The 27,560-nt window shown below is 50.3% G+C and overlaps 1 protein-coding gene across 4 annotated transcripts in view; it reads right to left on the reverse strand.

Annotated features, from left to right (window-relative positions):
- Window positions 1-473: 473 nt before the first annotated feature.
- MAP2K4 (mitogen-activated protein kinase kinase 4) overlaps window positions 474-27,560 on the reverse strand; it is a 63,587-nt gene continuing 36,500 nt past the window's right edge. For 3 of the 4 annotated variants that reach the window (XM_040331174.1, XM_040331171.1, XM_040331172.1), the window contains 9 exons: window positions 26,158-26,332; window positions 22,650-22,769; window positions 22,109-22,228; window positions 20,126-20,177; window positions 19,049-19,176; window positions 4,969-5,046; window positions 4,611-4,759; window positions 2,485-2,530; window positions 474-1,348 (listed from right to left, as the gene is read on the reverse strand). In XM_040331174.1, coding sequence (XP_040187108.1) covers window positions 1,235-1,348; window positions 2,485-2,530; window positions 4,611-4,759; window positions 4,969-5,046; window positions 19,049-19,176; window positions 20,126-20,177; window positions 22,109-22,228; window positions 22,650-22,769; window positions 26,158-26,332 — 982 coding nt within the window. In that variant the 3' untranslated portion in view covers window positions 474-1,234. Of the gene's footprint in view, window positions 1,349-1,427; window positions 1,509-2,484; window positions 2,531-4,610; window positions 4,760-4,968; window positions 5,047-19,048; window positions 19,177-20,125; window positions 20,178-22,108; window positions 22,229-22,649; window positions 22,770-26,157; window positions 26,333-27,560 lie in introns of those variants that run through there. The other variant, XM_040331173.1, reaches the window with a different exon arrangement.

A 27,560-nucleotide genomic window follows, 5' to 3' on the forward strand; every position in this document is an offset into this window, starting at 1 on the left:
CCTACCGTTCGCCCGACCTCGTCCCTACCGATCACCCGACCCCTTCCCTACCATCCCTGATCCCTCTCACCTCATCCCCACTGATCTACCTGACCTCATCCCTACCGATCACCCAAACCCATCCCTACCGATCGCCCGACCTCACCCCTGCTTATCTCTCAACCTCATTCCCACTGATCACCCGATCCCGTCCTTACCCCTTCCCTACCATCCCTGATCCCCCTGACCTCATCCCCACCCATCACCTGAACTCATCCCTATTGAACACCTATCCAACATCACAGATCCCCACAAACTTCCTCTGAACGCCTTCCTAGAAGAGTAAAGTCTATAATGGACGTAAGGTGGAGGTGAAGGGGGAGGGGCTTGGTTATTGAATGGGAGGTCCAGGAAGGTCATATAGGTGCGATTTGTCCGAGGTCCCTCCCCTTATATTGTCACGGACCCCAAAGAACCAATCATTCCAACCAAAGTTATACTCCATCTCTTAATATTTTAATGTTCGATTTTTTCCAATGCAACATCATTTTTGTGTTTTTTGGTAAATATTTACTATACTTTGATTCTTAAAAAAGAAAAATAAAATTCAACGGACACTCTGAGAACATAAAATAAAACTAAAGTGGAAGAGAATTTCATATTTATTACCCCCATTCTCTGCCAGAAGGGCGAAAAGAAAAGTCCTGATCGGCGGCAGAACCGCCTGGCGAAGAATTGGTTAACCTATTGCACTTTGTGAAGAATTTTTTTTTTGTTTTTTTATTTAAAAATAATAAAAATATATATATTTATATAATTCATATTCTTTTCGCCTCTTCCCGCCTCCGCGGAGCGGTCGGTCGTACGACGCGCGTGGTCTCGCTCCTCTGCGGCGGTCGGCGTCCATTTTTACGTTGGTTTCAGGTGGAAGAGGTCACAGCAGAGATATTATTGGTTGATTCCAGTCTCACTCGAGTTCCATGGAGCGGTTTGCACGGAACGTGGGCTTCTGTCTGTCCGCCAGCCGAGCGCCGGCGACCGGCGGGATTAAAGGGATGCGATTTTTTTTTACATATGACTTTAGCGCACAGACACAATGGAAAGATAGGAAACAAAAACACTGATCTTATTGCACTGCAGCCGGAGAGGGAAGTCATGTCGGGTTCATGCTGCGCCGTCTCTCCGTCCGGTTTGCCCCCCCAGCCCGTCCGGTCCTTGACGTTGCCATTTGCTAGCGTTGCGGGTGGAGGCGGGGTCAATCGACGTACATCGGAGAGCTGGGCGTGGCCGGCATCTGATCCATAATTCTAATGACGTATCCGGCGACATCGACGTTCCGCTCCTCGTACATCATGATGAAAGAATGTTTCTACAACGAGAAGAAGCGTCAGATTCCAAATCTCTCCGCCCCTTTCCTACAGGCCCCGCCCCTTTCCTACAGCCTCCACCCCTTTCCTACAGCCTCACTGCCACAGCCCCCCAGCGACATCGACGTTCCGCTCCTCGTACATCATGATGAAAGAATGTTTCTACAACGAGAAGAAGCGTCACATTCTAAATCTCTCCACCCAAAGCTACAAATCTGTTTATTCTAGTGAGATCCCGCGCTACAGCCTCCGCCCCTTTCCTACAGCCTCACCGCCACAGCCCCCCGCCCCTTCCCTTACCCCCCCTGCTGCCACCACACCTTTCCTTCATCCTTGCTGCCACAGCCTCTGCCCCTTTCCTTGCCCGCCCCCCCCGCCACAGCCTCCGCCCCTTTCCTTGCCCCCCCCCTCCTTCATTCTTGCCGCCACCTCCACCCTAATCCCAGGATCCCCACCGCCATTGCCTCTTCCCTTCCCAGGATTCTATCGCCACAAGCCCCACCCCTTCCCAGGATCACCACCACAGCCTCCACCCCTTTCCAGGATCCCCAACCACAGCCTCCACCCCTTTCCAGGATCACCACCACAGCCTCCACCCCTTTCCAGGATCACCACCACAGCCTCCACCCCTTTCCAGGATCACCACCTCAGCCTCCACCCCTTCCCAGGATCACCACCACAGCCTCCACCCCTTTCCAGGATCACCATATCCTCTGCCCCTCCCAGAACCCAAACACTAGAGTCCCGATCCCACTGCTCGAGTCTGGATTGGAATCACCCCAAGTGATGCTAAAATATGAAAATGCCGCAAACTCGTCACAATGAGTTAGTAGAGCTCCGCCCCATCTAGTGAATCACAGGAGGACGGTGCCTAGAGTGGTCTGCATGCAACTGCAGCCTTCCTAGGTCGGCCCACCCCTCCAGACTGAAACCCACCAATCAAGGCATTCTGATATTTGAACAACTCCACCCAAGAGCCCGCCCACTGCTTACATCAGGACTGAGGACTTGTGATAGGCCTACTGTACAACACTCTGCTGGCCTCTCACACCAGCCATGATCTGATGGCACTGCATAGAGGAGCACAGAGCCCCAGTAGGGACATCCTTGGATCTGATCTAAGGAAGGAGACACTCACCAGAAGCTCTCTGTACTTTGGCCTCTTCGATTCGTCCTTCGTAAGGCTGCAGAAAAAAAAAAAAAATAAGGAAAAATAAAAAAATTCAACAGATTCCAGTCAAAACCACAACAATCCTCCCAATAATGTCAGAAATTTCGGTTGTGGAGCCTTTGTGTCGTCCCGGGATTTCTACATTCTTCTAGATCAGGGGTGTCCAAACTTTTTCAAAGAGGGCCAGATTTGATGAAGTGAACATGCGTGAAGGGCCGACTATTTTGCCCGACATTCTATGAACCATTAAAATTCTGCCTAAGTGTGTTCGTCTGAGCGCCAATACACGGCCCAACGAGAAATCTCCCGCCTTAGTGGCCGTGTGGTGAAGAGATGAGCGCGGGTGTGTTATTTGGATCTACTGTATATATTTATTTGTGGCCCCAACGAATCCCAGAGCGCTGCTTAGGACGAAGGATGAGCGCGGGGCGTGTTATTTGGATATACCGTATTTATCGGCGTATAACACTCACAGGCTTACCATTGCCATGAATGCAGCCTCACCATTGCAACCAATGCAGCCTCACATGTGCCATAAATGCAGCCTTACCATTGCCATCAGTGCAGCCTGAACAATGCCCATCTGAAGCCTCGGAGGGCAGAGGGAGGGGGCGGGACGAGTGCCAACAGATTACAAACAGGAGAATGCCTTGTTTATCTTGTGGCCTCTTTAATAGACAGAACAGTCGTCCAATGGCATCCCAGGAGACGGGACTTCCAATACAGACGCTGCTGAGTAAACAGGAGATTCTCTTCATGTAATCTGACGGCGCTCGTCCTGTCCCCTCCAAGGCTGCGCCAATAAATACAGTATATATCTTTTGTGGCCCTGGGGGCCACAAACAATATATACATCCAAATCCCCAGGGGGGCCATATTAAATCAACAGGGGGGCCGCATTTGGCCCCCAGGCCTGACTTTGGACATGCCTGTTCTAGATCATTCCAACTTCAGCCCATAGAGGGCGGTGCTGCACCCTGAAGAACAAACGTCACCCGGGGAGCGTGCACCCCCCCCCACCCTCCCCCCCAACATCCTCCATCCTCCCCCCCCCCCCCCCACGATCTCTAGATTTGGGTCACTGGGCCCCAGAAATTGTCAGTTAGTGCCCAACAGTCCTGCTACAAGTTGCTGATCGCCGCCATTCCTAGTAAGGAATACAGATATCCCATAGTTTGGGCGTCTACAATCAACATTCACTTATTAATATGTAGCAGAAATGATATAAGACACACATTGATGAAGAAATTTCATTCTCTAAATTTAAAAACTAAATTTTTTTATTAGATAGCAGCAAGCAAAAAAAGAAATATATTTTTAATCAAAATTTACGTTTTTTTGTTTATAAAGGCAAAAAATGAAACCCGCAGAAGTAATCAAATACCACCAAAAGAAAGCGCCATTTCAGGGGAAAAAAAGGGGACGTCAAATTTTGTGTCACAAGACCGCGCAATTGCGGGGGGTAAATCTTCCAGAGGTCAAGTGGTTAATAAGCAGAATTTTGCTTAAAAATAAATAAAGAAATTGTAACCGTAACTACAACACACCAGCAGGGGGCAGCAAAGCAGCGCTCAGATTTCCTATTACAAGTCGCAGGCTGCAGAACATGGCACCTTCCAGTAGATGGCAGCAAATACAAAGATTCAACCCAATGAGTCGAAACAGAAGGTCAGTGTGAAAAGTGCCGCAATCAATATCAAGCCGATCGTCTATACCGATCAGATGCCAAGACTCAGAAATGAGAACCGACACCCCGATCTTACGTCCTGTGGGTGGAGTCACAACACCAAACCGCAATCAATCCCAATTCAGACGCTCATAGCGGCGCTCCCAATATCTGTCCGTTTCTGATTGGTTACAGACCTGTAAAGACAGAATTCTTACTTCTCTAGATCTATCCAATCAGAAACATCACAGCCGATGACAGGGGAATGATCCGCTCTTCAAAGAAAGTCGTCGCCGAGAGAAGTGCGGCTGTGACCACCATGCCGACGCCTACTTAGGTTTTGTGCCGCCCCCCTGCAAGGTGCTGCCCTAGGCCAAGATACAGCTTTGCCCCTACTTGCCGACACTGAACCCAAAGAAACGCTCACCACAAGTTGACAAAGTTGATGAAACTGGAGGAGAATTCGCGTTCGTCGGAGTTGCTGAGCTGCGGAGGGTCGCCCTTCACCACCTGCGTCAACTGATCGAACACGCTGTTCCATTTGGGGTACGGGAACCTCCCTGTCGCCAACTCATACTGCGGAGAGGAACAACACTTCATACCATGTACAGTACTACAAATCCCCTCCCACAGCCCATCAACATCTTATAATGCACTATAGATCCCCTCCCCCACTGACTGCCAACAGTACAATCACCCCTCCCCCCCCGATACAGATCACGATTTGGTGCCAGTCTGTGGATTGGATGACACAGAAGGTTGCATTATATAGAATGATTTCTCACCAATGTGATGCCGAGACTCCAGACATCGGAACGCACGTCGTATCCTTGGCGGGACGCACTCGGGTCGATTCTCTCCGGCTGGGGACACAAAATGGAGGAGACAAGTGAGACTTCAAAGACGAGGACACAATTCACCACTTTCTCTGCCCTCCCCCTCCTTTCCGATTTGTTTTTATAACGGGTTCGAGTAAAAGATGGAGGTTTGTACCAAACTTGTCCAATTATCTCCAGAGGGGTCCCAACAGGGGAAGGTCCATAATATAAAGATCTATATAGAGGAATCAGGACCTCCTTCCCCCTGATGAAGACCCCTCTAGTGATATAAAGATCTATATAGAGGAATCAGGACCTCCTTCCTCCTGATGAAGACCCCTCTAGTGATATAAAGATCTATATAGAGGAATCAGGACCTCCTTCCTCCTGCTGGTGACCCCTCTAGTGATATAAAGATCTATATAGAGGAATCAGGACCTCCTTCCCCCTGATGAAGACCCCTCTAGTGATATAAAGATCTATATAGAGGAATCAGGACCTCCTTCCTCCTGATGAAGACCCCTCTAGTGATATAAAGATCTATATAGAGGAATCAGGACCTCCTTCCTCCTGATGAAGACCCCTCTAGTGATATAAAGATCTATATAGAGGAATCAGGACCTCCTTCCCCCTGATGAAGACCCCTCTAGTGATATAAAGATCTATAGAGGAATCGGGACCTCCTTCCTCCTGATGAAGACCCCTCTAGTGATATAAAGATCTATATAGAGGAATCAGGACCTCCTTCCTCCTGCTGGTGACCCCTCTAGGGATATCTGAAGATCTATATAGAGGGATCTGGTCCTCCTTCTGTTAGTGATCCCTCTAGTGATATAAAGATCTATATAGAGGAATCAGGACCCCCTTCCTCCTGATGAAGACCCCTCTAGTGATATAAAGATCTATATAGATGAATCAGGACCTCCTTCCTCCTGCCGGTGACCCCTCTAGTGATATAAAGATCTATATAGAGGAATCAGGACCTCCTTCCCCCTGATGAAGACCCCTCTAGTGATATAAAGATCTATATAGAGGAATCAGGACCCCCTTCCTCCTGATGAAGACCCCTCTAGTGATATAAAGATCTATATAGAGGAATCAGGACCTCCTTCCCCCTGATGAAGACCCCTCTAGTGATATAAAGATCTATATAGAGGAATCAGGACCTCCTTCCCCCTGATGAAGACCCCTCTACTGATATAAAGATCCGGCAGAGTGGAGGGGGCGGGAGGCGCGGCAGAGTGGAGGGGGCGGGAGGCGCGGCAGAGCGGAGCTAACTTTCCATATTAATGGGGAAGCTGAGGGGCCGGGAAATCAGAAGAATGGATTTCAGACAGCGGTAGTGATGACATCATCAGCAGACGGCCAATCACACGCGCCGAACAGAGCTGGAGCCCAATACCGACCACAGAACTCCTCCACACCGCCCTCCAGATATAAGATATATTATACAGAGTGACATCACCACTCTCCAGATATAAGATATATTATACAGAGTGACATCACCACTCTCCAGATATAAGATATATTATACAGGAGTGACATCACCACTCTCCAGATATAAGATTATTATACAGAGTGACATCACCGCCCTCCAGATACAAGATATATTATACAGAGTGACATCACCACTCTCCAGATATAAGATATATTATACAGGAGTGACATCACCTCTCTCCAGATATAAGATATATTATACAGGAGTGACATCACCACTCTCCAGATATAAGATTATTATACAGAGTGACATCACCACTCTCCAGATATAAGATATATTATACAGAGTGACATCACCGCTCTCCAGATATAAGATATATTATACAGAGTGACATCACCACCCTCCAGATATAAGATATATTATACAGAGTGACATCACCGCCCTCCAGATATAAGATATATTATACAGAGTGACATCACCACCCTCCAGATATAAGATATATTATACAGGAGTGACATCACCGCCCTCCAGATATAAGATATATTATACAGAGTGACATCACCGCTCTCCAGATATAAGATATATTATACAGGAGTGACATCACCGCTCTCCAGATATAAGATATATTATACAGAGTGACATCACCACTCTCCAGATATAAGATTATTATACAGAGTGACATCACCGCTCTCCAGATATAAGATTATTATACAGAGTGACATCACCACTCTCCAGATATAAGATATATTATACAGAGTGACATCACCGCCCTCCAGATATAAGATATATTATACAGAGTGACATCACCTCTCTCCAGATATAAGATATATTATACAGAGTGACATCACCGCTCTCCAGATATAAGATATATTATACAGAGTGACATCACCACTCTCCAGATATAAGATATATTATACAGAGTGACATCACCGCCCTCCAGATATAAGATATATTATACAGAGTGACATCACCACTCTCCAGATATAAGATATATTATACAGGAGTGACATCACCGCTCTCCAGATATAAGATATATTATACAGAGTGACATCACCGCCCTCCAGATATAAGATATATTATACAGAGTGACATCACCACCCTCCAGATATAAGATATATTATACAGAGTGACATCACCGCCCTCCAGATATAAGATATATTATACAGGAGTGACATCACCGCTCTCCAGATATAAGATATATTATACAGAGTGACATCACCGCTCTCCAGATATAGGATTATTATACAGAGTGACATCACCGCTCTCCAGATATAAGATATATTATACAGAGTGACATCACCGCTCTCCAGATATAAGATATATTATACAGAGTGACATCACCACTCTCCAGATATAAGATATATTATACAGAGTGACATCACCACTCTCCAGATATAAGATATATTATACAGAGTGACATCACCGCTCTCCAGATATAAGATATATTATACAGAGTGACATCACCACTCTCCAGATATAAGATATATTATACAGGAGTGACATCACCGCTCTCCAGATATAAGATATATTATACAGAGTGACATCACCGTCCTCCAGATATAAGATATATTATACAGAGTGACATCACCACTCTCCAGATATAAGATATATTATACAGGAGTGACATCACCGCTCTCCAGATATAAGATATATTATACAGAGTGACATCACCGCTCTCCAGATATAAGATATATTATACAGGAGTGACATCACCGCTCTCCAGATATAAGATATATTATACAGAGTGACATCACCGCTCTCCAGATATAAGATATATTATACAGAGTGACATCACCGCCCTCCAGATATAAGATATATTATACAGAGTGACATCACCGCCCTCCAGATATAAGATATATTATACAGAGTGACATCACCGCTCTCCAGATATAAGATTATTATACAGAGTGACATCACCGCCCTCCAGATATAAGATATATTATACAGAGTGACATCACCGCTCTCCAGATATAAGATATATTATACAGAGTGACATCACCGCCCTCCAGATATAAGATATATTATACAGAGTGACATCACCACTCTCCAGATATAAGATATATTATACAGAGTGACATCACCACTCTCCAGATATAAGATATATTATACAGAGTGACATCACCACCCTCCAGATATAAGATATATTATACAGAGTGACATCACCTCTCTCCAGATATAAGATATATTATACAGAGTGACATCACCACTCTCCAGATATAAGATATATTATACAGAGTGACATCACCACTCTCCAGATATAAGATATATTATACAGAGTGACATCACCTCTCTCCAGATATAAGATATATTATACAGAGTGACATCACCGCTCTCCAGATATAAGATTATTATACAGAGTGACATCACCGCCTCTCCAGATATAAGATATATTATACAGAGTGATATCACCGCTCTCCAGATATAAGATATATTATACAGAGTGACATCACCACCCTCCAGATATAAGATATATTATACAGAGTGACATCACCGCTCTCCAGATATAAGATATATTATACAGAGTGACATCACCACTCTCCAGATATAAGATATATTATACAGAGTGACATCACCGCTCTCCAGATATAAGATATATTATACAGAGTGACATCACCTCTCTCCAGATATAAGATATATTATACAGAGTGACATCACCGCTCTCCAGATATAAGATATATTATACAGAGTGACATCACCGCTCTCCAGATATAAGATATATTATACAGAGTGACATCACCGCTCTCCAGATATAAGATATATTATACAGAGTGACATCACCGCTCTCCAGATATAAGATATATTATACAGAGTGACATCACCGCTCTCCAGATATAAGATATATTATACAGAGTGACATCACCCTCTCCAGATATAAGATATATTATACAGAGTGACATCACCGCCCTCCAGATATAAGATTATTATACAGAGTGACATCACCGCTCTCCAGATATAAGATATATTATACAGAGTGACATCACCTCTCTCCAGATATAAGATATATTATACAGAGTGACATCACCGCCCTCCAGATATAAGATATATTATACAGAGTGACATCACCTCTCTCCAGATATAAGATATATTATACAGAGTGACATCACCGCTCTCCAGATATAAGATATATTATACAGAGTGACATCACCTCTCTCCAGATATAAGATATATTATACAGAGTGACATCACCTCTCTCCAGATATAAGATATATTATACAGGAGTGACATCACCGCCCTCCAGATATAAGATATATTATACAGAGTGACATCACCACTCTCCAGATATAAGATATATTATACAGAGTGACATCACCGCCCTCCAGATATAAGATATATTATACAGAGTGACATCACCGCCCTCCAGATATAAGATATATTATACAGAGTGACATCACCGCCCTCCAGATATAAGATATATTATACAGAGTGACATCACCGCTCTCCAGATATAAGATATATTATACAGAGTGACATCACCGCTCTCCAGATATAAGATATATTATACAGAGTGACATCACCACCCTCCAGATATAAGATATATTATACAGAGTGACATCACCTCTCTCCAGATATAAGATATATTATACAGAGTGACATCACCACTCTCCAGATATAAGATATATTATACAGAGTGACATCACCGCTCTCCAGATATAAGATATATTATACAGAGTGACATCACCACTCTCCAGATATAAGATATATTATACAGAGTGACATCACCTCCCTCCAGATATAAGATATATTATACAGAGTGACATCACCGCTCTCCAGATATAAGATATATTATACAGAGTGACATCACCGCCCTCCAGATATAAGATATATTATACAGAGTGACATCACCGCTCTCCAGATATAAGATATATTATACAGAGTGACATCACCGCTCTCCAGATATAAGATATATTATACAGAGTGACATCACCGCTCTCCAGATATAAGATATATTATACAGAGTGACATCACCGCTCTCCAGATATAAGATATATTATACAGAGTGACATCACCGCTCTCCAGATATAAGATATATTATACAGAGTGACATCACCGCTCTCCAGATATAAGATATATTATACAGAGTGACATCACCACTCTCCAGATATAAGATATATTATACAGAGTGACATCACCGCTCTCCAGATATAAGATATATTATACAGAGTGACATCACCACTCTCCAGATATAAGATATATTATACAGAGTGACATCACCGCTCTCCAGATATAAGATATATTATACAGAGTGACATCACCGCTCTCCAGATATAAGATATATTATACAGAGTGACATCACCGCTCTCCAGATATAAGATATATTATACAGAGTGACATCACCGCTCTCCAGATATAAGATATATTATACAGAGTGACATCACCACTCTCCAGATATAAGATATATTATACAGAGTGACATCACCACTCTCCAGATATAAGATATATTATACAGAGTGACATCACCACTCTCCAGATATAAGATATATTATACAGAGTGACATCACCACCTCTCCAGATATAAGATATATTATACAGAGTGACATCACCACTCTCCAGATATAAGATATATTATACAGAGTGACATCACCGCTCTCCAGATATAAGATATATTATACAGAGTGACATCACCACTCTCCAGATATAAGATATATTATACAGAGTGACATCACCGCTCTCCAGATATAAGATATATTATACAGAGTGACATCACCACTCTCCAGATATAAGATATATTATACAGAGTGACATCACCACTCTCCAGATATAAGATATATTATACAGAGTGACATCACCACTCTCCAGATATAAGATATATTATACAGAGTGACATCACCGCTCTCCAGATATAAGATATATTATACAGAGTGACATCACCACTCTCCAGATATAAGATATATTATACAGAGTGACATCACCTCTCTCCAGATATAAGATATATTATACAGGAGTGACATCACCACCCTCCAGATATAAGATATATTATACAGAGTGACATCACCGCCCTCCAGATATAAGATATATTATACAGAGTGACATCACCGCTCTCCAGATATAAGATATATTATACAGAGTGACATCACCACTCTCCAGATATAAGATATATTATACAGAGTGACATCACTACTCTCCAGATATAAGATATATTATACAGAGTGACATCACCACCCTCCAGATATAAGATATATTATACAGAGTGACATCACCTCTCTCCAGATATAAGATATATTATACAGAGTGACATCACCTCTCTCCAGATATAAGATATATTATACAGAGTGACATCACCTCTCTCCAGATATAAGATATTATACAGAGTGACATCACCTCTCTCCAGATATAAGATTATTATACAGAGTGACATCACCACTCTCCAGATATAAGATATATTATACAGGAGTGACATCACCACTCTCCAGATATAAGATATATTATACAGAGTGACATCACCGCTCTCCAGATATAAGATTATTATACAGAGTGACATCACCACTCTCCAGATATAAGATATATTATACAGAGTGACATCACCGCCCTCCAGATATAAGATATATTATACAGAGTGACATCACCTCTCTCCAGATATAAGATATATTATACAGAGTGACATCACCACTCTCCAGATATAAGATATATTATACAGAGTGACATCACCACTCTCCAGATATAAGATATATTATACAGGAGTGACATCACCGCTCTCCAGATATAAGATATATTATACAGAGTGACATCACCGCCCTCCAGATATAAGATATATTATACAGAGTGACATCACCTCTCTCCAGATATAAGATATATTATACAGAGTGACATCACTACTCTCCAGATATAAGATATATTATACAGAGTGACATCACCTCTCTCCAGATATAAGATATATTATACAGAGTGACATCACCGCTCTCCAGATATAAGATATATTATACAGAGTGACATCACCACTCTCCAGATATAAGATATATTATACAGAGTGACATCACCGCTCTCCAGATATAAGATATATTATACATTGGTGACATCACCGCTCTCCAGATATAAGATATATTATACAGAGTGACATCACCGCTCTCCAGATATAAGATATATTATACAGAGTGACATCACCACCCTCCAGATATAAGATATATTATACAGAGTGACATCACCACCCTCCAGATATAAGATATATTATACAGAGTGACATCACCACTCTCCAGATATAAGATATATTATACAGAGTGACATCACCGCTCTCCAGATATAAGATATATTATACAGGAGTGACATCACCGCTCTCCAGATATAAGATATATTATACAGAGTGACATCACCGCTCTCCAGATATAAGATATATTATACAGAGTGACATCACCACTCTCCAGATATAAGATATATTATACAGAGTGACATCACCGCTCTCCAGATATAAGATATATTATACAGAGTGACATCACCACTCTCCAGATATAAGATATATTATACAGAGTGACATCACCGCTCTCCAGATATAAGATATATTATACAGGAGTGACATCACCACCCTCCAGATATAAGATATATTATACAGAGTGACATCACCGCTCTCCAGATATAAGATATATTATACAGAGTGACATCACCACTCTCCAGATATAAGATATATTATACAGAGTGACATCACCGCTCTCCAGATATAAGATATATTATACAGAGTGACATCACCGCCCTCCAGATATAAGATTATTATACAGAGTGACATCACCGCTCTCCAGATATAAGATATATTATACAGAGTGACATCACCGCCCTCCAGATATAAGATATATTATACAGAGTGACATCACCGCTCTCCAGATATAAGATATATTATACAGAGTGACATCACCACTCTCCAGATATAAGATATATTATACAGGAGTGACATCACCTCTCTCCAGATATAAGATATATTATACAGGAGTGACATCACCACCCTCCAGATATAAGATTATTATACAGGAGTGACATCACCACTCTCCAGATATAAGATATATTATACAGGAGTGACATCACCGCTCTCCAGATATAAGATATATTATACAGGAGTGACATCACCACTCTCCAGATATAAGATATATTATACAGGAGTGACATCACCACTCTCCAGATATAAGATATATTATACAGGAGTGACATCACCACTCTCCAGATATAAGATATATTATACAGAGTGACATCACCACTCTCCAGATATAAGATATATTATACAGAGTGACATCACCGCTCTCCAGATATAAGATATATTATACAGAGTGACATCACCACTCTCCAGATATAAGATATATTATACAGAGTGACATCACCACTCTCCAGATATAAGATATATTATACAGGAGTGACATCACCACTCTCCAGATATAAGATATATTATACAGAGTGACATCACCGCTCTCCAGATATAAGATATATTATACAGAGTGACATCACCGCTCTCCAGATATAAGATATATTATACAGGAGTGACATCACCACTCTCCAGATATAAGATATATTATACAGGAGTGACATCACCACTCTCCAGATATAAGATATATTATACAGGAGTGACATCACCACTCTCCAGATATAAGATATATTATACAGAGTGACATCACCACTCTCCAGATATAAGATTATTATACAGAGTGACATCACCACTCTCCAGATATAAGATATATTATACAGAGTGACATCACCGCTCTCCAGATATAAGATATATTATACAGAGTGACATCACCACTCTCCAGATATAAGATATATTATACAGGAGTGACATCACCACTCTCCAGATATAAGATATATTATACATCAGAGATGTCGTCATTTTATGGAAACATTTAGTGGGCGGTCTAGAAGGGTTTGTGGTGGGCGGCGCTCAGCCTATCAGGACGCTGCGTTGGATGAATACTTGTATGGCCGGGGACGAGCATGCGCGGTCGGTGACATCAGCTTCTTGCAGAATAATTCATGAAATGCCGATCTCCTCACCAAATTCCTCCGCGGTGACGACTGAGAAAATACCGCGGCTTACCCGGAGGAGGGGGAGGGGTTATAATACGGAGAGACTATAAATAGCGAATGACATCACTCGGTCCCGAGATTAGATCTCACGCCGAATATTACCGCCGATTAAAGGGGAACTCCGCTCTCCTAGAAATCGTCACCCCTATAAAATGGGGGGGGGGGGGGCAATCCACATTTGTTTTTCCTTAACCCCTCACTTCCCAAACCTCTTCTGACACGGGGGGGGCTGCACCGTCATGGAAAGGGGGGGGGGGCTGCACCGTCATGGAAAGGGGGGGGCTGCACCGTCATGGAAAGGGGGGGGGGCTGCACCGTCATGGAAAGGGGGGGGGGGCTGCACAGTCATGGAAAGGGGGGGGGGGCTGCACCGTCATGGAAAGGGGGGGGGGGTGCACCGTCATGGAAAGGGGGGGGCTGCACCGTCATGGAAAGGGGGGGGCTGCACCGTCATGGAAAGGGGGGGGGTTGCACCGTCATGGAAAGGCGGGGGCTGCACCGTCATGGAAAGGGGGGGGCTGCACCGTCATGGAAAGGGGGGGGCTGCACCGTCATGGAAAGGGGGGGGGCTGCACCGTCATGGAAAGGGGGGGGCTGCACCGTCATGGAAAGGCGGGGGGCTGCACCGTCATGGAAAGGCGGGGGCTGCACCGTCATGGAAAGGGGGGGCTGCACCGTCATGGAAAGGGGGGGGCTGCACCGTCATGGAAAGGGGGGCTGCACCGTCATGGAAAGGGGGGGGGCTGCACCGTCATGGAAAGGGGGGGGCTGCACCGTCATGGAAAGGGGGGGGCTGCACCGTCATGGAAAGGGGGGGGCTGCACCGTCATGGAAAGGGGGGGGGGCTGCACCGTCATGGAAAGGGGGGGGGCTGCACCGTCATGGAAAGGGGGGGCTGCACCGTCATGGAAAGGGGGGGGCTGCACCGTCATGGAAAGGGGGGGGCTGCACCGTCATGGAAAGGGGGGGGGCTGCACCGTCATGGAAAGGGGGGGGGCTGCACCGTCATGGAAAGGGGGGGCTGCACCGTCATGGAAAAGGGGGGGCTGCACCGTCATGGAAAGGGGGGGGGCTGCACCGTCATGGAAAGGGGGGGGCTGCACCGTCATGGAAAGGGGGGGGCTGCACCGCCATGGAAAGGGGGGGGCTGCACCGCCATGGAAAGGGGGGGGCTGCACCGTCATGGAAAGGGGGGGGCTGCACCGTCATGGAAAGGGGGGGGCTGCACCGTCATGGAAAGGGGGGGCTGCACCGTCATGGAAAGGGGGGGGCTGCACCGTCATGGAAAGGGGGGGGGCTGCACCGTCATGGAAAGGGGGGGGCTGCACCGTCATGGAAAGGGGGGGCTGCACCGCCATGGAAAGGGGGGGGCTGCACCGTCATGGAAAGGGGGGGGCTGCACCGTCATGGAAAGGGGGGGGCTGCACTGTAAGCCTCTTTCATAGGGAGCGGAGGGATCTCTCCACTGATGAGTTAAAATAATTTTTTGCTAGAAAATTACTGAAACCCCCCAAACATTATATATATATTTTTAGCAGAGACCCTTGAGAATAAAATGGCGGATGTTGCAATATTTTATGTTTTCCCAATATTTTTGGGAAAACAAAACCGTAAAGTCAGCCCAATTTTTTGCAATAATGTGGAAGATGATGATGTCATCGCGAGAATCGTGATCTTTATTCCAAGCAAAAAAAATGATTGAGATTCTCATTTTAGCCAGAAATCTGTACACACCCCCCCCCCCATTCCACCAGGGTACACCCCCCCCACCAGAGCTCCCCCATTCCACCAGGGTACACCCCCTCCTGCCAGAGCTCCCCCATTCCACCAGGGTACACCCCCCCCCCCAACAGAGCTCCCCCATTCCACCAGGGCACACCCCCTCCCCTGCCAGAGCTCCCCATTCCACCAGGGTACACCCCCCCCCACCAGAGCTCCCCATTCCACCAGGGTACACCCCCCCTGCCAGAGCTCCCCATTCCACCAGGGTACACCCCCTCCTGCCAGAGCTCCCCCATTCCACCAGGGTACACCCCCCCCCCCAACAGAGCTCCCCCATTCCACCAGGGCACACCCCCTCCCCTGCCAGAGCTCCCCATTCCACCAGGGTACACCCCCCCCCACCAGAGCTCCCCATTCCACCAGGGTACCCCCCCCCTGCCAGAGCTCCCCATTCCACCAGGGTACACCCCCCCCACCAGAGCTCCCCCATTCCACCAGGGTACACCCCCCCCCCCCCAACAGAGCTCCCCCATTCCACCAGGGTACACCCCCCCCCCCAACAGAGCTCCCCCATTCCACCAGGGTACACCCCCCCTGCCAGAGCTCCCCATTCCACCAGGGTACACCCCCCCCCACCAGAGCTCCCCCATTCCACCAGGGTACACCCCCCCCCCCCAACAGAGCTCCCCCATTCCACCAGGGTACACCCCCCCCCCAACAGAGCTCCCCCATTCCACCAGGGTACACCCCCCCTGCCAGAGCTCCCCATTCCACCAGGGTACACCCCCCCCCCCAACAGAGCTCCCCATTCCACCAGGGTACACCCCCCCCCCCCAACAGAGCTCCCCCATTCCACCAGGGTACACCCCCCCCCCCAACAGAGCTCCCCCATTCCACCAGGGTACACCCCCCCCCAACAGAGCTCCCCCATTCCACCAGGGTACACCCCCTCCTGCCAGAGCTCCCCCATTCCACCAGGGTACACCCCCCCCCCCCAACAGAGCTCCCCCATTCCACCAGGGTACACCCCCCCCCCCCAACAGAGCTCCCCCATTCCACCAGGGTACACCCCCCCAACAGAGCTCCCCCATTCCACCAGGGTACACCCCCCCAACAGAGCTCCCCCATTCCACCAGGGTACACCCCCCCCCCCCAACAGAGCCCCCCCATTCCCCCAGGGTACCCCCCCCCCCCCCAACAGAGCTCCCCCATTCCACCAGGGTACACCCCCCCCCACCAGAGCTCCCCATTCCACCAGGGTACACCCCCCCTGCCAGAGCTCCCCATTCCACCAGGGTACACCCCCCCTGCCAGAGCTCCCCATTCCACCAGGGTACACCCCCCCCCTGCCAGAGCTCCCCCATTCCACCAGGGTACACCCCCCCTGCCAGAGCTCCCCATTCCACCAGGGTACACCCCCCCCACCAGAGCTCCCCATTCCACCAGGGCACCCCCCCCCCTGCCAGAGCTCCCCATTCCACCAGGGTACACCCCCCCCCCCCAACAGAGCTCCCCCATTCCACCAGGGTACACCCCCCCCCCCAACAGAGCTCCCCCATTCCACCAGGGTACACCCCCCCCCACCAGAGCTCCACATTCCACCAGGGCACACCCCCTCCCCTGCCAGAGCTCCCCATTCCACCAGGGTACACCCCCCCCCCACCAGAGCTCCCCATTCCACCAGGGTACACCCCCCCTGCCAGAGCTCCCCATTCCACCAAGGGCACACCCCCTCCCCACCAGAGCTCCACATTCCACCAGGGTACACCCCCTCCCCGCCAGAGCTCCCCCATTCCACCAGGGCACACCCCCCCCCTGCCAGAGCTCCCCCATTCCACCAGGGTACACCCCCCCCCCCTGCCAGAGCTCCCCCATTCCACCAGGGTACACACCCCCCCCCCCCCTGCCAGAGCTCCCCCATTCCACCAGGGTACACACCCCCCCCCCTGCCAGAGCTCCCCCATTCCACCAGGGTACACCCCCCCACCAGAGCTCCACATTCCACCAGGGTACACCCCCCCCACCAGAGCTCCCCCATTCCACCAGGGTACACCCCCCCCTGCCAGAGCTCCCCATTCCACCAAGGGTACACCCCCCCCACCAGAGCTCCACATTCCACCAGGGTACACCTCCCTTCCCCACCAGAGCTCCACATTCCACCAGGGTACACCCCCCCCCCGCCAGAGCTCCCCATTCCACCAGGGTACACCCCCCCCCCTGCCAGAGCTCCCCATTCCACCAAGGGTACACCCCCCCCACCAGAGCTCCCCATTCCACCAGGGTACAGCCCCCCCACCAGAGCTCCCCATTCCACCAGGGCACACCCCCTCCCCGCCAGAGCTCCCCATTCCACCAGGGCACACCCCCTCCCCGCCAGAGCTCCCCCATTCCACCAGGGTACAGCCCCCCCACCAGAGCTCCCCATTCCACCAGGGTACAGCCCCTCCACCAGAGCTCCCCATTCCACCAGGGCACACCCCCTCCCCGCCAGAGCTCCCCATTCCACCAGGGCACACCCCCTCCCCGCCAGAGCTCCCCCATTCCACCAGGGTACAGCCCCTCCACCAGAGCTCCCCATTCCACCAGGGCACACCCCCTCCCCGCCAGAGCTCCCCCATTCCACCAGGGTACACCCCCCCGCCAGAGCTCCCCATTCCAGCAGGATTCCCCATCCTTACACCAGGGTCTTTCCACCAGGACCCCCACCAGAGCTCCCCCCCCCCCCCCCCCCCCCGACTCTCTCTTTTGCTTCAACACACAAATGGGGAGATTTACTAAAACTGCACAGCGCAAAATCCAGTTTAGTAAATCTCCCCCTATGAGTGACTGGATGATAAACAAGCATGCAGCAAGTAAAGTACCACAGAGGCTCCCACACCAGACGCGGCTACTCACCGCCATGTACGGCCGGCAGCCGGCATCCCTCGTCTTGGCGATGGAGTCCACAAGCTGCCCGCTGATGCCAAAGTCACATAGCTTAATATTTCCATTCCTGTCCAGAAGGATATTCGAAGGTTTGATGTCTAATGGGAGGAAGAAAAAAATCGCCATCAATGATTGGTTAGCCGCCCCTCCCCCCGCACCATCCTGAGGCCGCCATTGTCTTCATGGTTGCCAATGGAATCGTTTTCTAAAGGAATCAGAGCAACTTTCTCATGAGCGCGACTCCAAAAGTGCGCGACTCCAAAAGTGCGCGACTCCAAAAGTGCGCGACTCTCACTCTCTGGCACTCAAATTGCACCAAAGTAGTGCAGGAACTTTTCCAGAGTCGCTGGAACTTCACAAGGATTGGAATGAGCGGAGCGTCACTGAAATCAATTGGGCGCAACACACAGGCGCCGCCGCCCCCCCCCCCCGGGACTCCGCGCGCAACAAAGGCGCCGCGTCCCCCCCCCCCCCCGGGACTCCGTGCGCGCAACACACAGGCGCCGCGCCCCCCCCCGGGACTCCGTGCGCGCAACACACAGGCGCCGCGCCCCCCCGGGACTCCGTGCGCGCAACACACAGGCGCCGCGCCCCCCCGGGACTCCGTGCGCGCAACACACAGGCGCCGCGCCCCCCCGGGACTCCGTGCGCGCAACACACAGGCGCCGCGCCCCCCCGGGACTCCGTGCGCGCAACACACAGGCGCCGCCCCCCCCCCCGGGACTACGTGCGCGCAACACACAGGCGCCGCGCCCCCCCCGGGACTCCGTGCGCGCAACACACAGGCGCCGCCCCCCCCCCCGGGACTCCGTGCGCGCAACACACAGGCGCCGCGCCCCCCCCCGGGACTCCGTGCGCGCAACACACAGGCGCCGCGCCCCCCCCGGGAATTATCCTTCGGATCGCTTTTTCTGTCCCTCCTAAAATCACATTTAATCTGGATATTATATAAACAGATATAAAGTAGCAAAATGAAACCTTTCCTGGTGTGGGGGGGGGGGGGGGGGTCGAGTCATGTGACAATATTCTCACACAGCATTGGCTCACCTCTGTGAATTATTTTCAAGTTTTCTTTTAAGTGGTTCAACGCTTTCACAGTCTGCCGGAGAAAGAAAGGGAAAAAAGAATTGGTTACCGAAGATCTAATCTGACCAATCGCAGGTCACATGACTGACAGATCGTTCCAGAACAAAACGCGTCAGAGCTTCATAAATATTCCCAAACCAGTCCGTCTCCACCGTGATTTATTGGGGCCCCCAACTTCCCAAACAAAGGGCCACTTTTATATCCTTCCAACTTAATGGGGGGGAGGGGACTGTGACCAGTCGGAGAAGATCGTACCCTGATGTCAGTGGGAGGAGCTATTCCCCATTGATGCTGAGAGTGGGGGGGAGGGGGTGATAAGGTCTCAGGGGCCAAATAAAAGCAAGCAAAGGGCCACAGTTTGGAGATCCATCACCAGGGGCACCATCTGCACGACTTTATGTCCCCCTCCCCCGAGGAAACCTAAAATGAGGACCCCCCACGCCTCCCATAACCCAAAAATACACCAGCTGAGGAATCAGCGAAAATTATCAACCATGACGAGTCCTCAGTGATCTCTGTACTGCACTGCGGTATATGTCAGAGCTATATGGATGGGAAAATGGATAAACACAACAAAATATACATCACTGCCTAGAAATAAAACATTATCTATTACAGCTCTCTCTATATACCACATTATATATTACAGCTCTCTCTATATACCACTATATATATATATGTATACACACCACATTATATACACAGCTCTCTCTATATACTCTATATACCATTATATACATATATACACACACGTCTCTCTCTCTCTCTCTCTATTAGACACGTCTCTCTCTCTCTCTCTCTATTAGACACGTCTCTCTCTCTCTCTCTCTATTAGACACGTCTCTCTCTCTCTCTCTCTATTAGACACGTCTCTCTCTCTCTCTATTAGACACGTCTCTCTCTCTCTCTATTAGACACGTCTCTCTCTCTCTATTAGACACGTCTCTCTCTCTCTCTCTATTAGACACGTCTCTCTCTCTCTCTCTATTAGACACGTCTCTCTCTCTCTCTCTATTAGACACGTCTCTCTCTCTCTCTATTAGACACGTCTCTCTCTCTCTCTATTAGACACGTCTCTCTCTCTCTATTAGACACGTCTCTCTCTCTCTATTAGACACGTCTCTCTCTCTCTATTAGACACGTCTCTCTCTCTCTATTAGACACGTCTCTCTCTCTCTCTATTAGACACGTCTCTCTCTCTCTCTATTAGACACGTCTCTCTCTCTCTCTATTAGACACGTCTCTCTCTATTAGACACGTCTCTCTCTATTAGACACGTCTCTCTCTATTAGACACGTCTCTCTCTATTAGACACGTCTCTCTCTATTAGACACGTCTCTCTCTATTAGACACGTCTCTCTCTATTAGACACGTCTCTCTCTATTAGACACGTCTCTCTCTATTAGACACGTCTCTCTCTCTCTATTAGACACGTCTCTCTCTCTCTATTAGACACGTCTCTCTCTCTCTATTAGACACGTCTCTCTCTCTCTATTAGACACGTCTCTCTCTCTCTCTATTAGACACGTCTCTCTCTCTCTCTATTAGACACGTCTCTCTCTCTCTCTATTAGACACGTCTCTCTCTATTAGACACGTCTCTCTCTATTAGACACGTCTCTCTCTATTAGACACGTCTCTCTCTATTAGACACGTCTCTCTCTATTAGACACGTCTCTCTCTATTAGACACGTCTCTCTCTATTAGACACGTCTCTCTCTATTAGACACGTCTCTCTCTATTAGACACGTCTCTCTCTCTTAGACACTGGGCGTTGTACTCACAGCTCTCTCTCTCTATTAGACACGTCTCTCTCTATCAGACACGTCTCTCTCTCTATTAGACACGTCTCTCTCTCTATTAGACACGTCTCTCTCTCTATCAGACACGTCTCTCTCTATCAGACACGTCTCTCTCTATCAGACACACTGGGCGTTGTACTCACAGCGAGGGTGATTTTCCCGAGGATCTCCTCCGGAATGACGTCATCTAATGAACTATAAACATATTTATAAAACTTGTCAAAGGAAGTCGCCATCAACTCCATGCAGATCCAGCAATCCCCCTGGAAGAGGAACGTTTCAGGTCACAAATCTTCACTTCATGTCACTCATCAGATTCCCTCCTGTCCGCTCTCCCGGAAGTCCCGCCCCCCTCGCCACTTTACCTTATGAGGAATGGCGCCCGAGGCGGGATCCCCGGACAGGTAAGTGTCCCAATATTAAAAGTCAGCAGCTGTCATCCAGGATTTGTAGCTGCTGGGGGGGGGTCTCTTATTTAAGGAACAAGACATTAAACAACATTTGGGGTCCCCCGATTTCATGACACCCCCTGGCAGTACAGCTAAGTGGGAGGAGGGGGGAGGGGTGCTACAGATTCCCGATGTTTAGGGCTTCTGTTTATTGAGCAATCTCCTGCGGGTCCCCCAGACAGACGACCAGGACCCCTCCGTACGGCTCAGTCAGGAATATGGGGGGGGGACTCACCTCTCTGAATAACGCCCCATAAAACTGAACAATGTAAGGACAGTCGCTGCTTCTCATCACCACATCCAGATCCATCAACAGCTGCTTCTGTTCCTTCTCATCTACGGTGGAACGGATCCTCTGCGGGGGAGAAGGAGACAACGGGGGATCAGAAGGAGGAGGAGACAACAGGGGGGGGACAGAAAACGGGGGGACAGAAGGAGAGAACGGGGGGAACACAGGAGAGAACGGGGGGGGGGACACAGAAGGAGAGAACGGGGGGGACAGGAGGAGAGAACGGGGGGGGGGGACACAGAAGGAGAGAACGGGGGGGGGGGACAGAAGGAGAGAACGGGGGGGGGGGGAACAGAAGGAGTGAACGGGGGGGGGGACAGAAGGAGAGAACAGAAGGAGAGAACGGGGGGACAGGGGGGACAGAAGGAGAGAACGGGGGGGGGGGCGGAACGACAGAAAGAGAGAACTGGGGGGGGACGGGACGACAGAAGGAGAGAACGGGGGGGGGACGGGACGACAGAAGGAGAGAACTGGGGGGGGACGGGACGACAGAAGGAGAGAACGGGGGGGGACGGGACGACAGAAGGAGAGAACGGGGGGGGACGGGACGACAGAAGGAGAGAACGGGGGGGGACGGGACGACAGAAGGAGAGAACGGGGGGGGGACGGGACGACAGAAGGAGAGAACGGGGGGGGGACGGGACGACAGAAGGAGAGAACGGGGGGGGACGGGACGACAGAAGGAGAGAACGGGGGGGGACGGGACGACAGAAGGAGAGAACGGGGGGGGACGGGACGACAGAAGGAGAGAACGGGGGGGGACGGGACGACAGAAGGAGAGAACGGGGGGGACGGGACGACAGAAGGAGAGAACGGGGGGGGGGGGGACGGACGACAGAAGGAGAGAACGGGGGACACAGAAGGAGAGAACGGGGGGGGGGGGGGACACAGAAGGAGTGAACGGGGGGGGGAACAGAAGGAGAGAACGGGGGGGGGGGAACAGAAGGAGTGAACGGGGGGGGGAACAGAAGGAGAGAACAGAAGGAGAGAACGGGGGGGGGACGGGGGGACGGGACAGAAGGAGAGAACGGGGGGGGGGGGCGGAACGACAGAAAGAGAGAACTGGGGGGGGACGGGACGACAGAAGGAGAGAACGGGGGGGGACGGGACGACAGAAGGAGAGAACTGGGGGGGGACGGGACGACAGAAGGAGAGAACGGGGGGGGACGGGACGACAGAAGGAGAGAACGGGGGGGGACGGGACGACAGAAGGAGAGAACGGGGGGGGACGGGACGACAGAAGGAGAGAACGGGGGGGGACGGGACGACAGAAGGAGAGAACGGGGGGGGACGGGACGACAGAAGGAGAGAACGGGGGGGGACGGGACGACAGAAGGAGAGAACGGGGGGGGACGGGACGACAGAAGGAGAGAACGGGGGGGGACGGGACGACAGAAGGAGAGAACGGGGGGGGACGGGACGACAGAAGGAGAGAACGGGGGGGGACGGGACGACAGAAGGAGAGAACAGGGGGGGGGGGGGGCGGACGACAGAAGGAGAGAACGGGGGGGGGGGGCGGACGACAGAAGGAGAGAACGGGGGGGGGGGACGGGACGACGACGGGACGACAGAAGAAGAGAACGGGACGGGACGACAGAAGGAGAGAACGGGACGGGGACGGGACGACAGAAGGAGAGAACGGGACGGGGACGGGACGACAGAAGGAGAGAACGGGACGGGGACGGGACGACAGAAGGAGAGAACGGGACGGGGACGGGACGACAGAAGGTGAGAACGGGACGGGGGGGACAGAAGGAGAGAACGGGGGACAGGGGGGACAGAAGGAGAGAACGGGGGACAGGGGGGACAGAAGGAGAGAACGGGGGACAGGGGGGACAGAAGGAGAGAACGGGGGACAGGGGGGACAGAAGGAGAGAACGGGGGACAGGGGGGACAGAAGGAGAGAACGGGACAGGGGGGACAGAAGGAGAGAACGGGACAGGGGGGACAGAAGGAGAGAACGGGACAGGGGGGACAGAAGGAGAGAACGGGACAGGGGGGACAGAAGGAGAGAACGGGACAGGGGGGACAGAAGGAGAGAACGGGACAGGGGGGACAGAAGGAGAGAACGGGGGGACAGGGGGGACAGAAGGAGAGAACGGGGGGACGGGACGACAGAAGGAGAGGACGGGGGGACGGGACGACAGAAGGAGAGGACGGGGGGACGGGACGACAGAAGGAGAGGACGGGGGGACGGGACGACAGAAGGAGAGAACGGGGGGGCACAGAAGAAGGAGAAAACGGGACGGGGGGGGGAGGGAAGGAGAGAACGGGACGGGGGGGGGGCAGAAGGAGAGAACATAAAAACCCATCACCCATTCAGTGCTAAAGTGAGAGAGTTCCCTTACTGCCTCTGGGAGTCAGCCTTGCAATGCCTCATGGGACTTGTAGGGCCCCCAGCATGAGACCCCTGATCTACGCTCTGGCTCTTAAGAGCCCAAGTAAAATTTACAGGAACCCCCAGCATGAGACCCCTGATCTACGGTTCATTGACAGGAACCCCCAGCATGAGACCCCTGATCTACGGTTCATTGACAGGAACCCCCAGCATGAGACCCCTGATCTACGGTTTATTGACAGGAACCCCCAGCATGAGACCCCTGATCTACGGTTCATTGACAGGAACCCCCAGCATGAGACCCCTGATCTACGGTTCATGGACAGGAACCCCCAAGCATGAGACCCCTGATCTACGGTTCATTGACAGGAACCCCCAGCATGAGACCCCTGATCTACGGTTCATTGACAGGAACCCCCAGCATGAGACCCCTGATCTACGGTTCATGGACAGGAACCCCCAAGCATGAGACCCCTGATCTACGGTTCATTGACAGGAACCCCCAGCATGAGACCCCTGATCTACGGTTCATTGACAGGAACCCCCAGCATGAGACCCCTGATCTACGGTTCATTGACAGGAACCCCCAGCATGAGACCCCTGATCTACGGTTCATGGACAGGAACCCCCAGCATGAGACCCCTGATCTACGGTTCATTGACAGGAACCCCCAGCATGAGACCCCTGATCTACGGTTCATTGACAGGAACCCCCAGCATGAGACCCCTGATCTACGGTTCATGGACAGGAACCCCCAGCATGAGACCCCTGATCTACGGTTCATGGACAGGAACCCCCAGCATGAGACCCCTGATCTACGGTTCATGGACAGGAACCCCCCGCATGAAGCTCAATTTGACCAATCAGCAATTAATGAAATACTTTATTTTAGTTTTGGATTGGGGAAGAATTAGAACCCCGTCAGGCTGAAAAACGAAACCGTCCAAACCACGAGCCGAATGTGGCCCCCCAAATCATTGCACCTCCCCCATGATCTCCCAGGTCTGGGGGGGGCTGCTGTTGCGGCACGCGATGGTCTAAGCGGAAGGGCCTCACACGGGTCCTCCTCCGTCGACCAATGATGGGAACGGTCCTGTAGGAAGGGCGGCGGCTCACCTTGACGGCCATTATCTGGCCGCTCGGATTGTGCATCATTTTATTGACCGATCCATACGCTCCTCTCCCAATCTCGCCGAGGTCCTTCAGGTCCTCCGCTGTGAAGTCCCAATGCTGCTCCGGGGAAAGCTTTAATTTTCCAGAAGACTCAATGCTGTGCGTTCGTAAACGCTCTCTGTATGGACGGAAGGGACAGCAGGTAAAAAACAGAACTAAAAAAGCACAAAAGACAAAACTTTCTAGAGCAGTGGTCACAGCCATTGGTCCACGAGAAAATGAAGGTGGTCCCCGGAGTTGGCGGATGTAGAACATCCAATGTTGTTTAGTGTTCTCAATGCTCATTAATGCCGATACCTCTTCTGTGGTTCCGGCTCCTGGGAACTCAGAGGGAGGTGCTGGGAGTAGTGCAGAGTGTGGGGGGTGAAGGAAGAACTTCCAATGGCAGAGCTGATCAGACTGTGGGAGGGAGAATGGACAAGGAGGTGAAATCCAATGAGGAGTCTGTAAGGCAGCAGTGTGATTGGGGGGAGAGGGGCAGAGAGGCGGAGCATTGTGTGTATAAGGCAGCAGTGTGATCCAGGGGGAGGGGCAGAGGCGGAGCATTGTGTGTATAAGGCAGCAGTGTGATCCAGGGGAGAGGGAGAGAGGCGGAGCATTGTGTGTATAAGGCACCAGTGTGATCAGGGGGAGGGGGACAGAGAGGCGGAACATTGTGTGTATAAGGCAGCAGTGTGATCCAGGGGGAGGGGCAGAGGCGGAGCATTGTGTGTATAAGGCAGCAGTGTGATCAGGGGGAGGGGACAGAGGCGGAGCATTGTATGTATAAGGCAGCAGTGTGATCAGGGGGAGGGGACAGAGGCGGAGCATTGTATGTATAAGGCAGCAGTGATCTAGGGGGAGGGGACAGAGCATTGTGTGTATAAGGCAGCAGTGATCTAGGGGGAGGGGACAGAGGCAGAGCAGTGTGTGTATAAGGCAGCAGTGATCTAGGGGGAGGGGACAGAGGCGGAGCATTGTGTGTATAAGGCAGCAGTGTGATCAGGGGGAGGGGGACAGAGAGGCGGAGTGTTGTGTGTATAAGGCAGCAGTGTGATCAGGGGGACAGAGGCAGAGCAGTGTGTGTATAAGGCAGCAGTGATCTAGGGGGAGGGGACAGAGGCGGAGCATTGTGTGTATAAGGCAGCAGTTGATCAGGGGGAGGGGGACAGAGAGGCGGAGCATTGTGTGTATAAGGCAGCAGTTGATCAGGGGGAGGGGGACAGAGCATTGTGTGTATAAGGCAGCAGTGATCTAGGGGGAGGGGGACAGAGAGGCGGAGCATTGTGTGTATAAGGCAGCAGTGTGACCCAGGGGGAGGGGGAGAGAGGCGGAGCATTGTGTGTATAAGGCACCAGTGTGATCAG

Source organism: Rana temporaria, chromosome 12, assembly GCF_905171775.1.
Source record: "Rana temporaria chromosome 12, aRanTem1.1, whole genome shotgun sequence".
NCBI classification, from domain to species: Eukaryota; Metazoa; Chordata; class Amphibia; order Anura; family Ranidae; genus Rana; species Rana temporaria.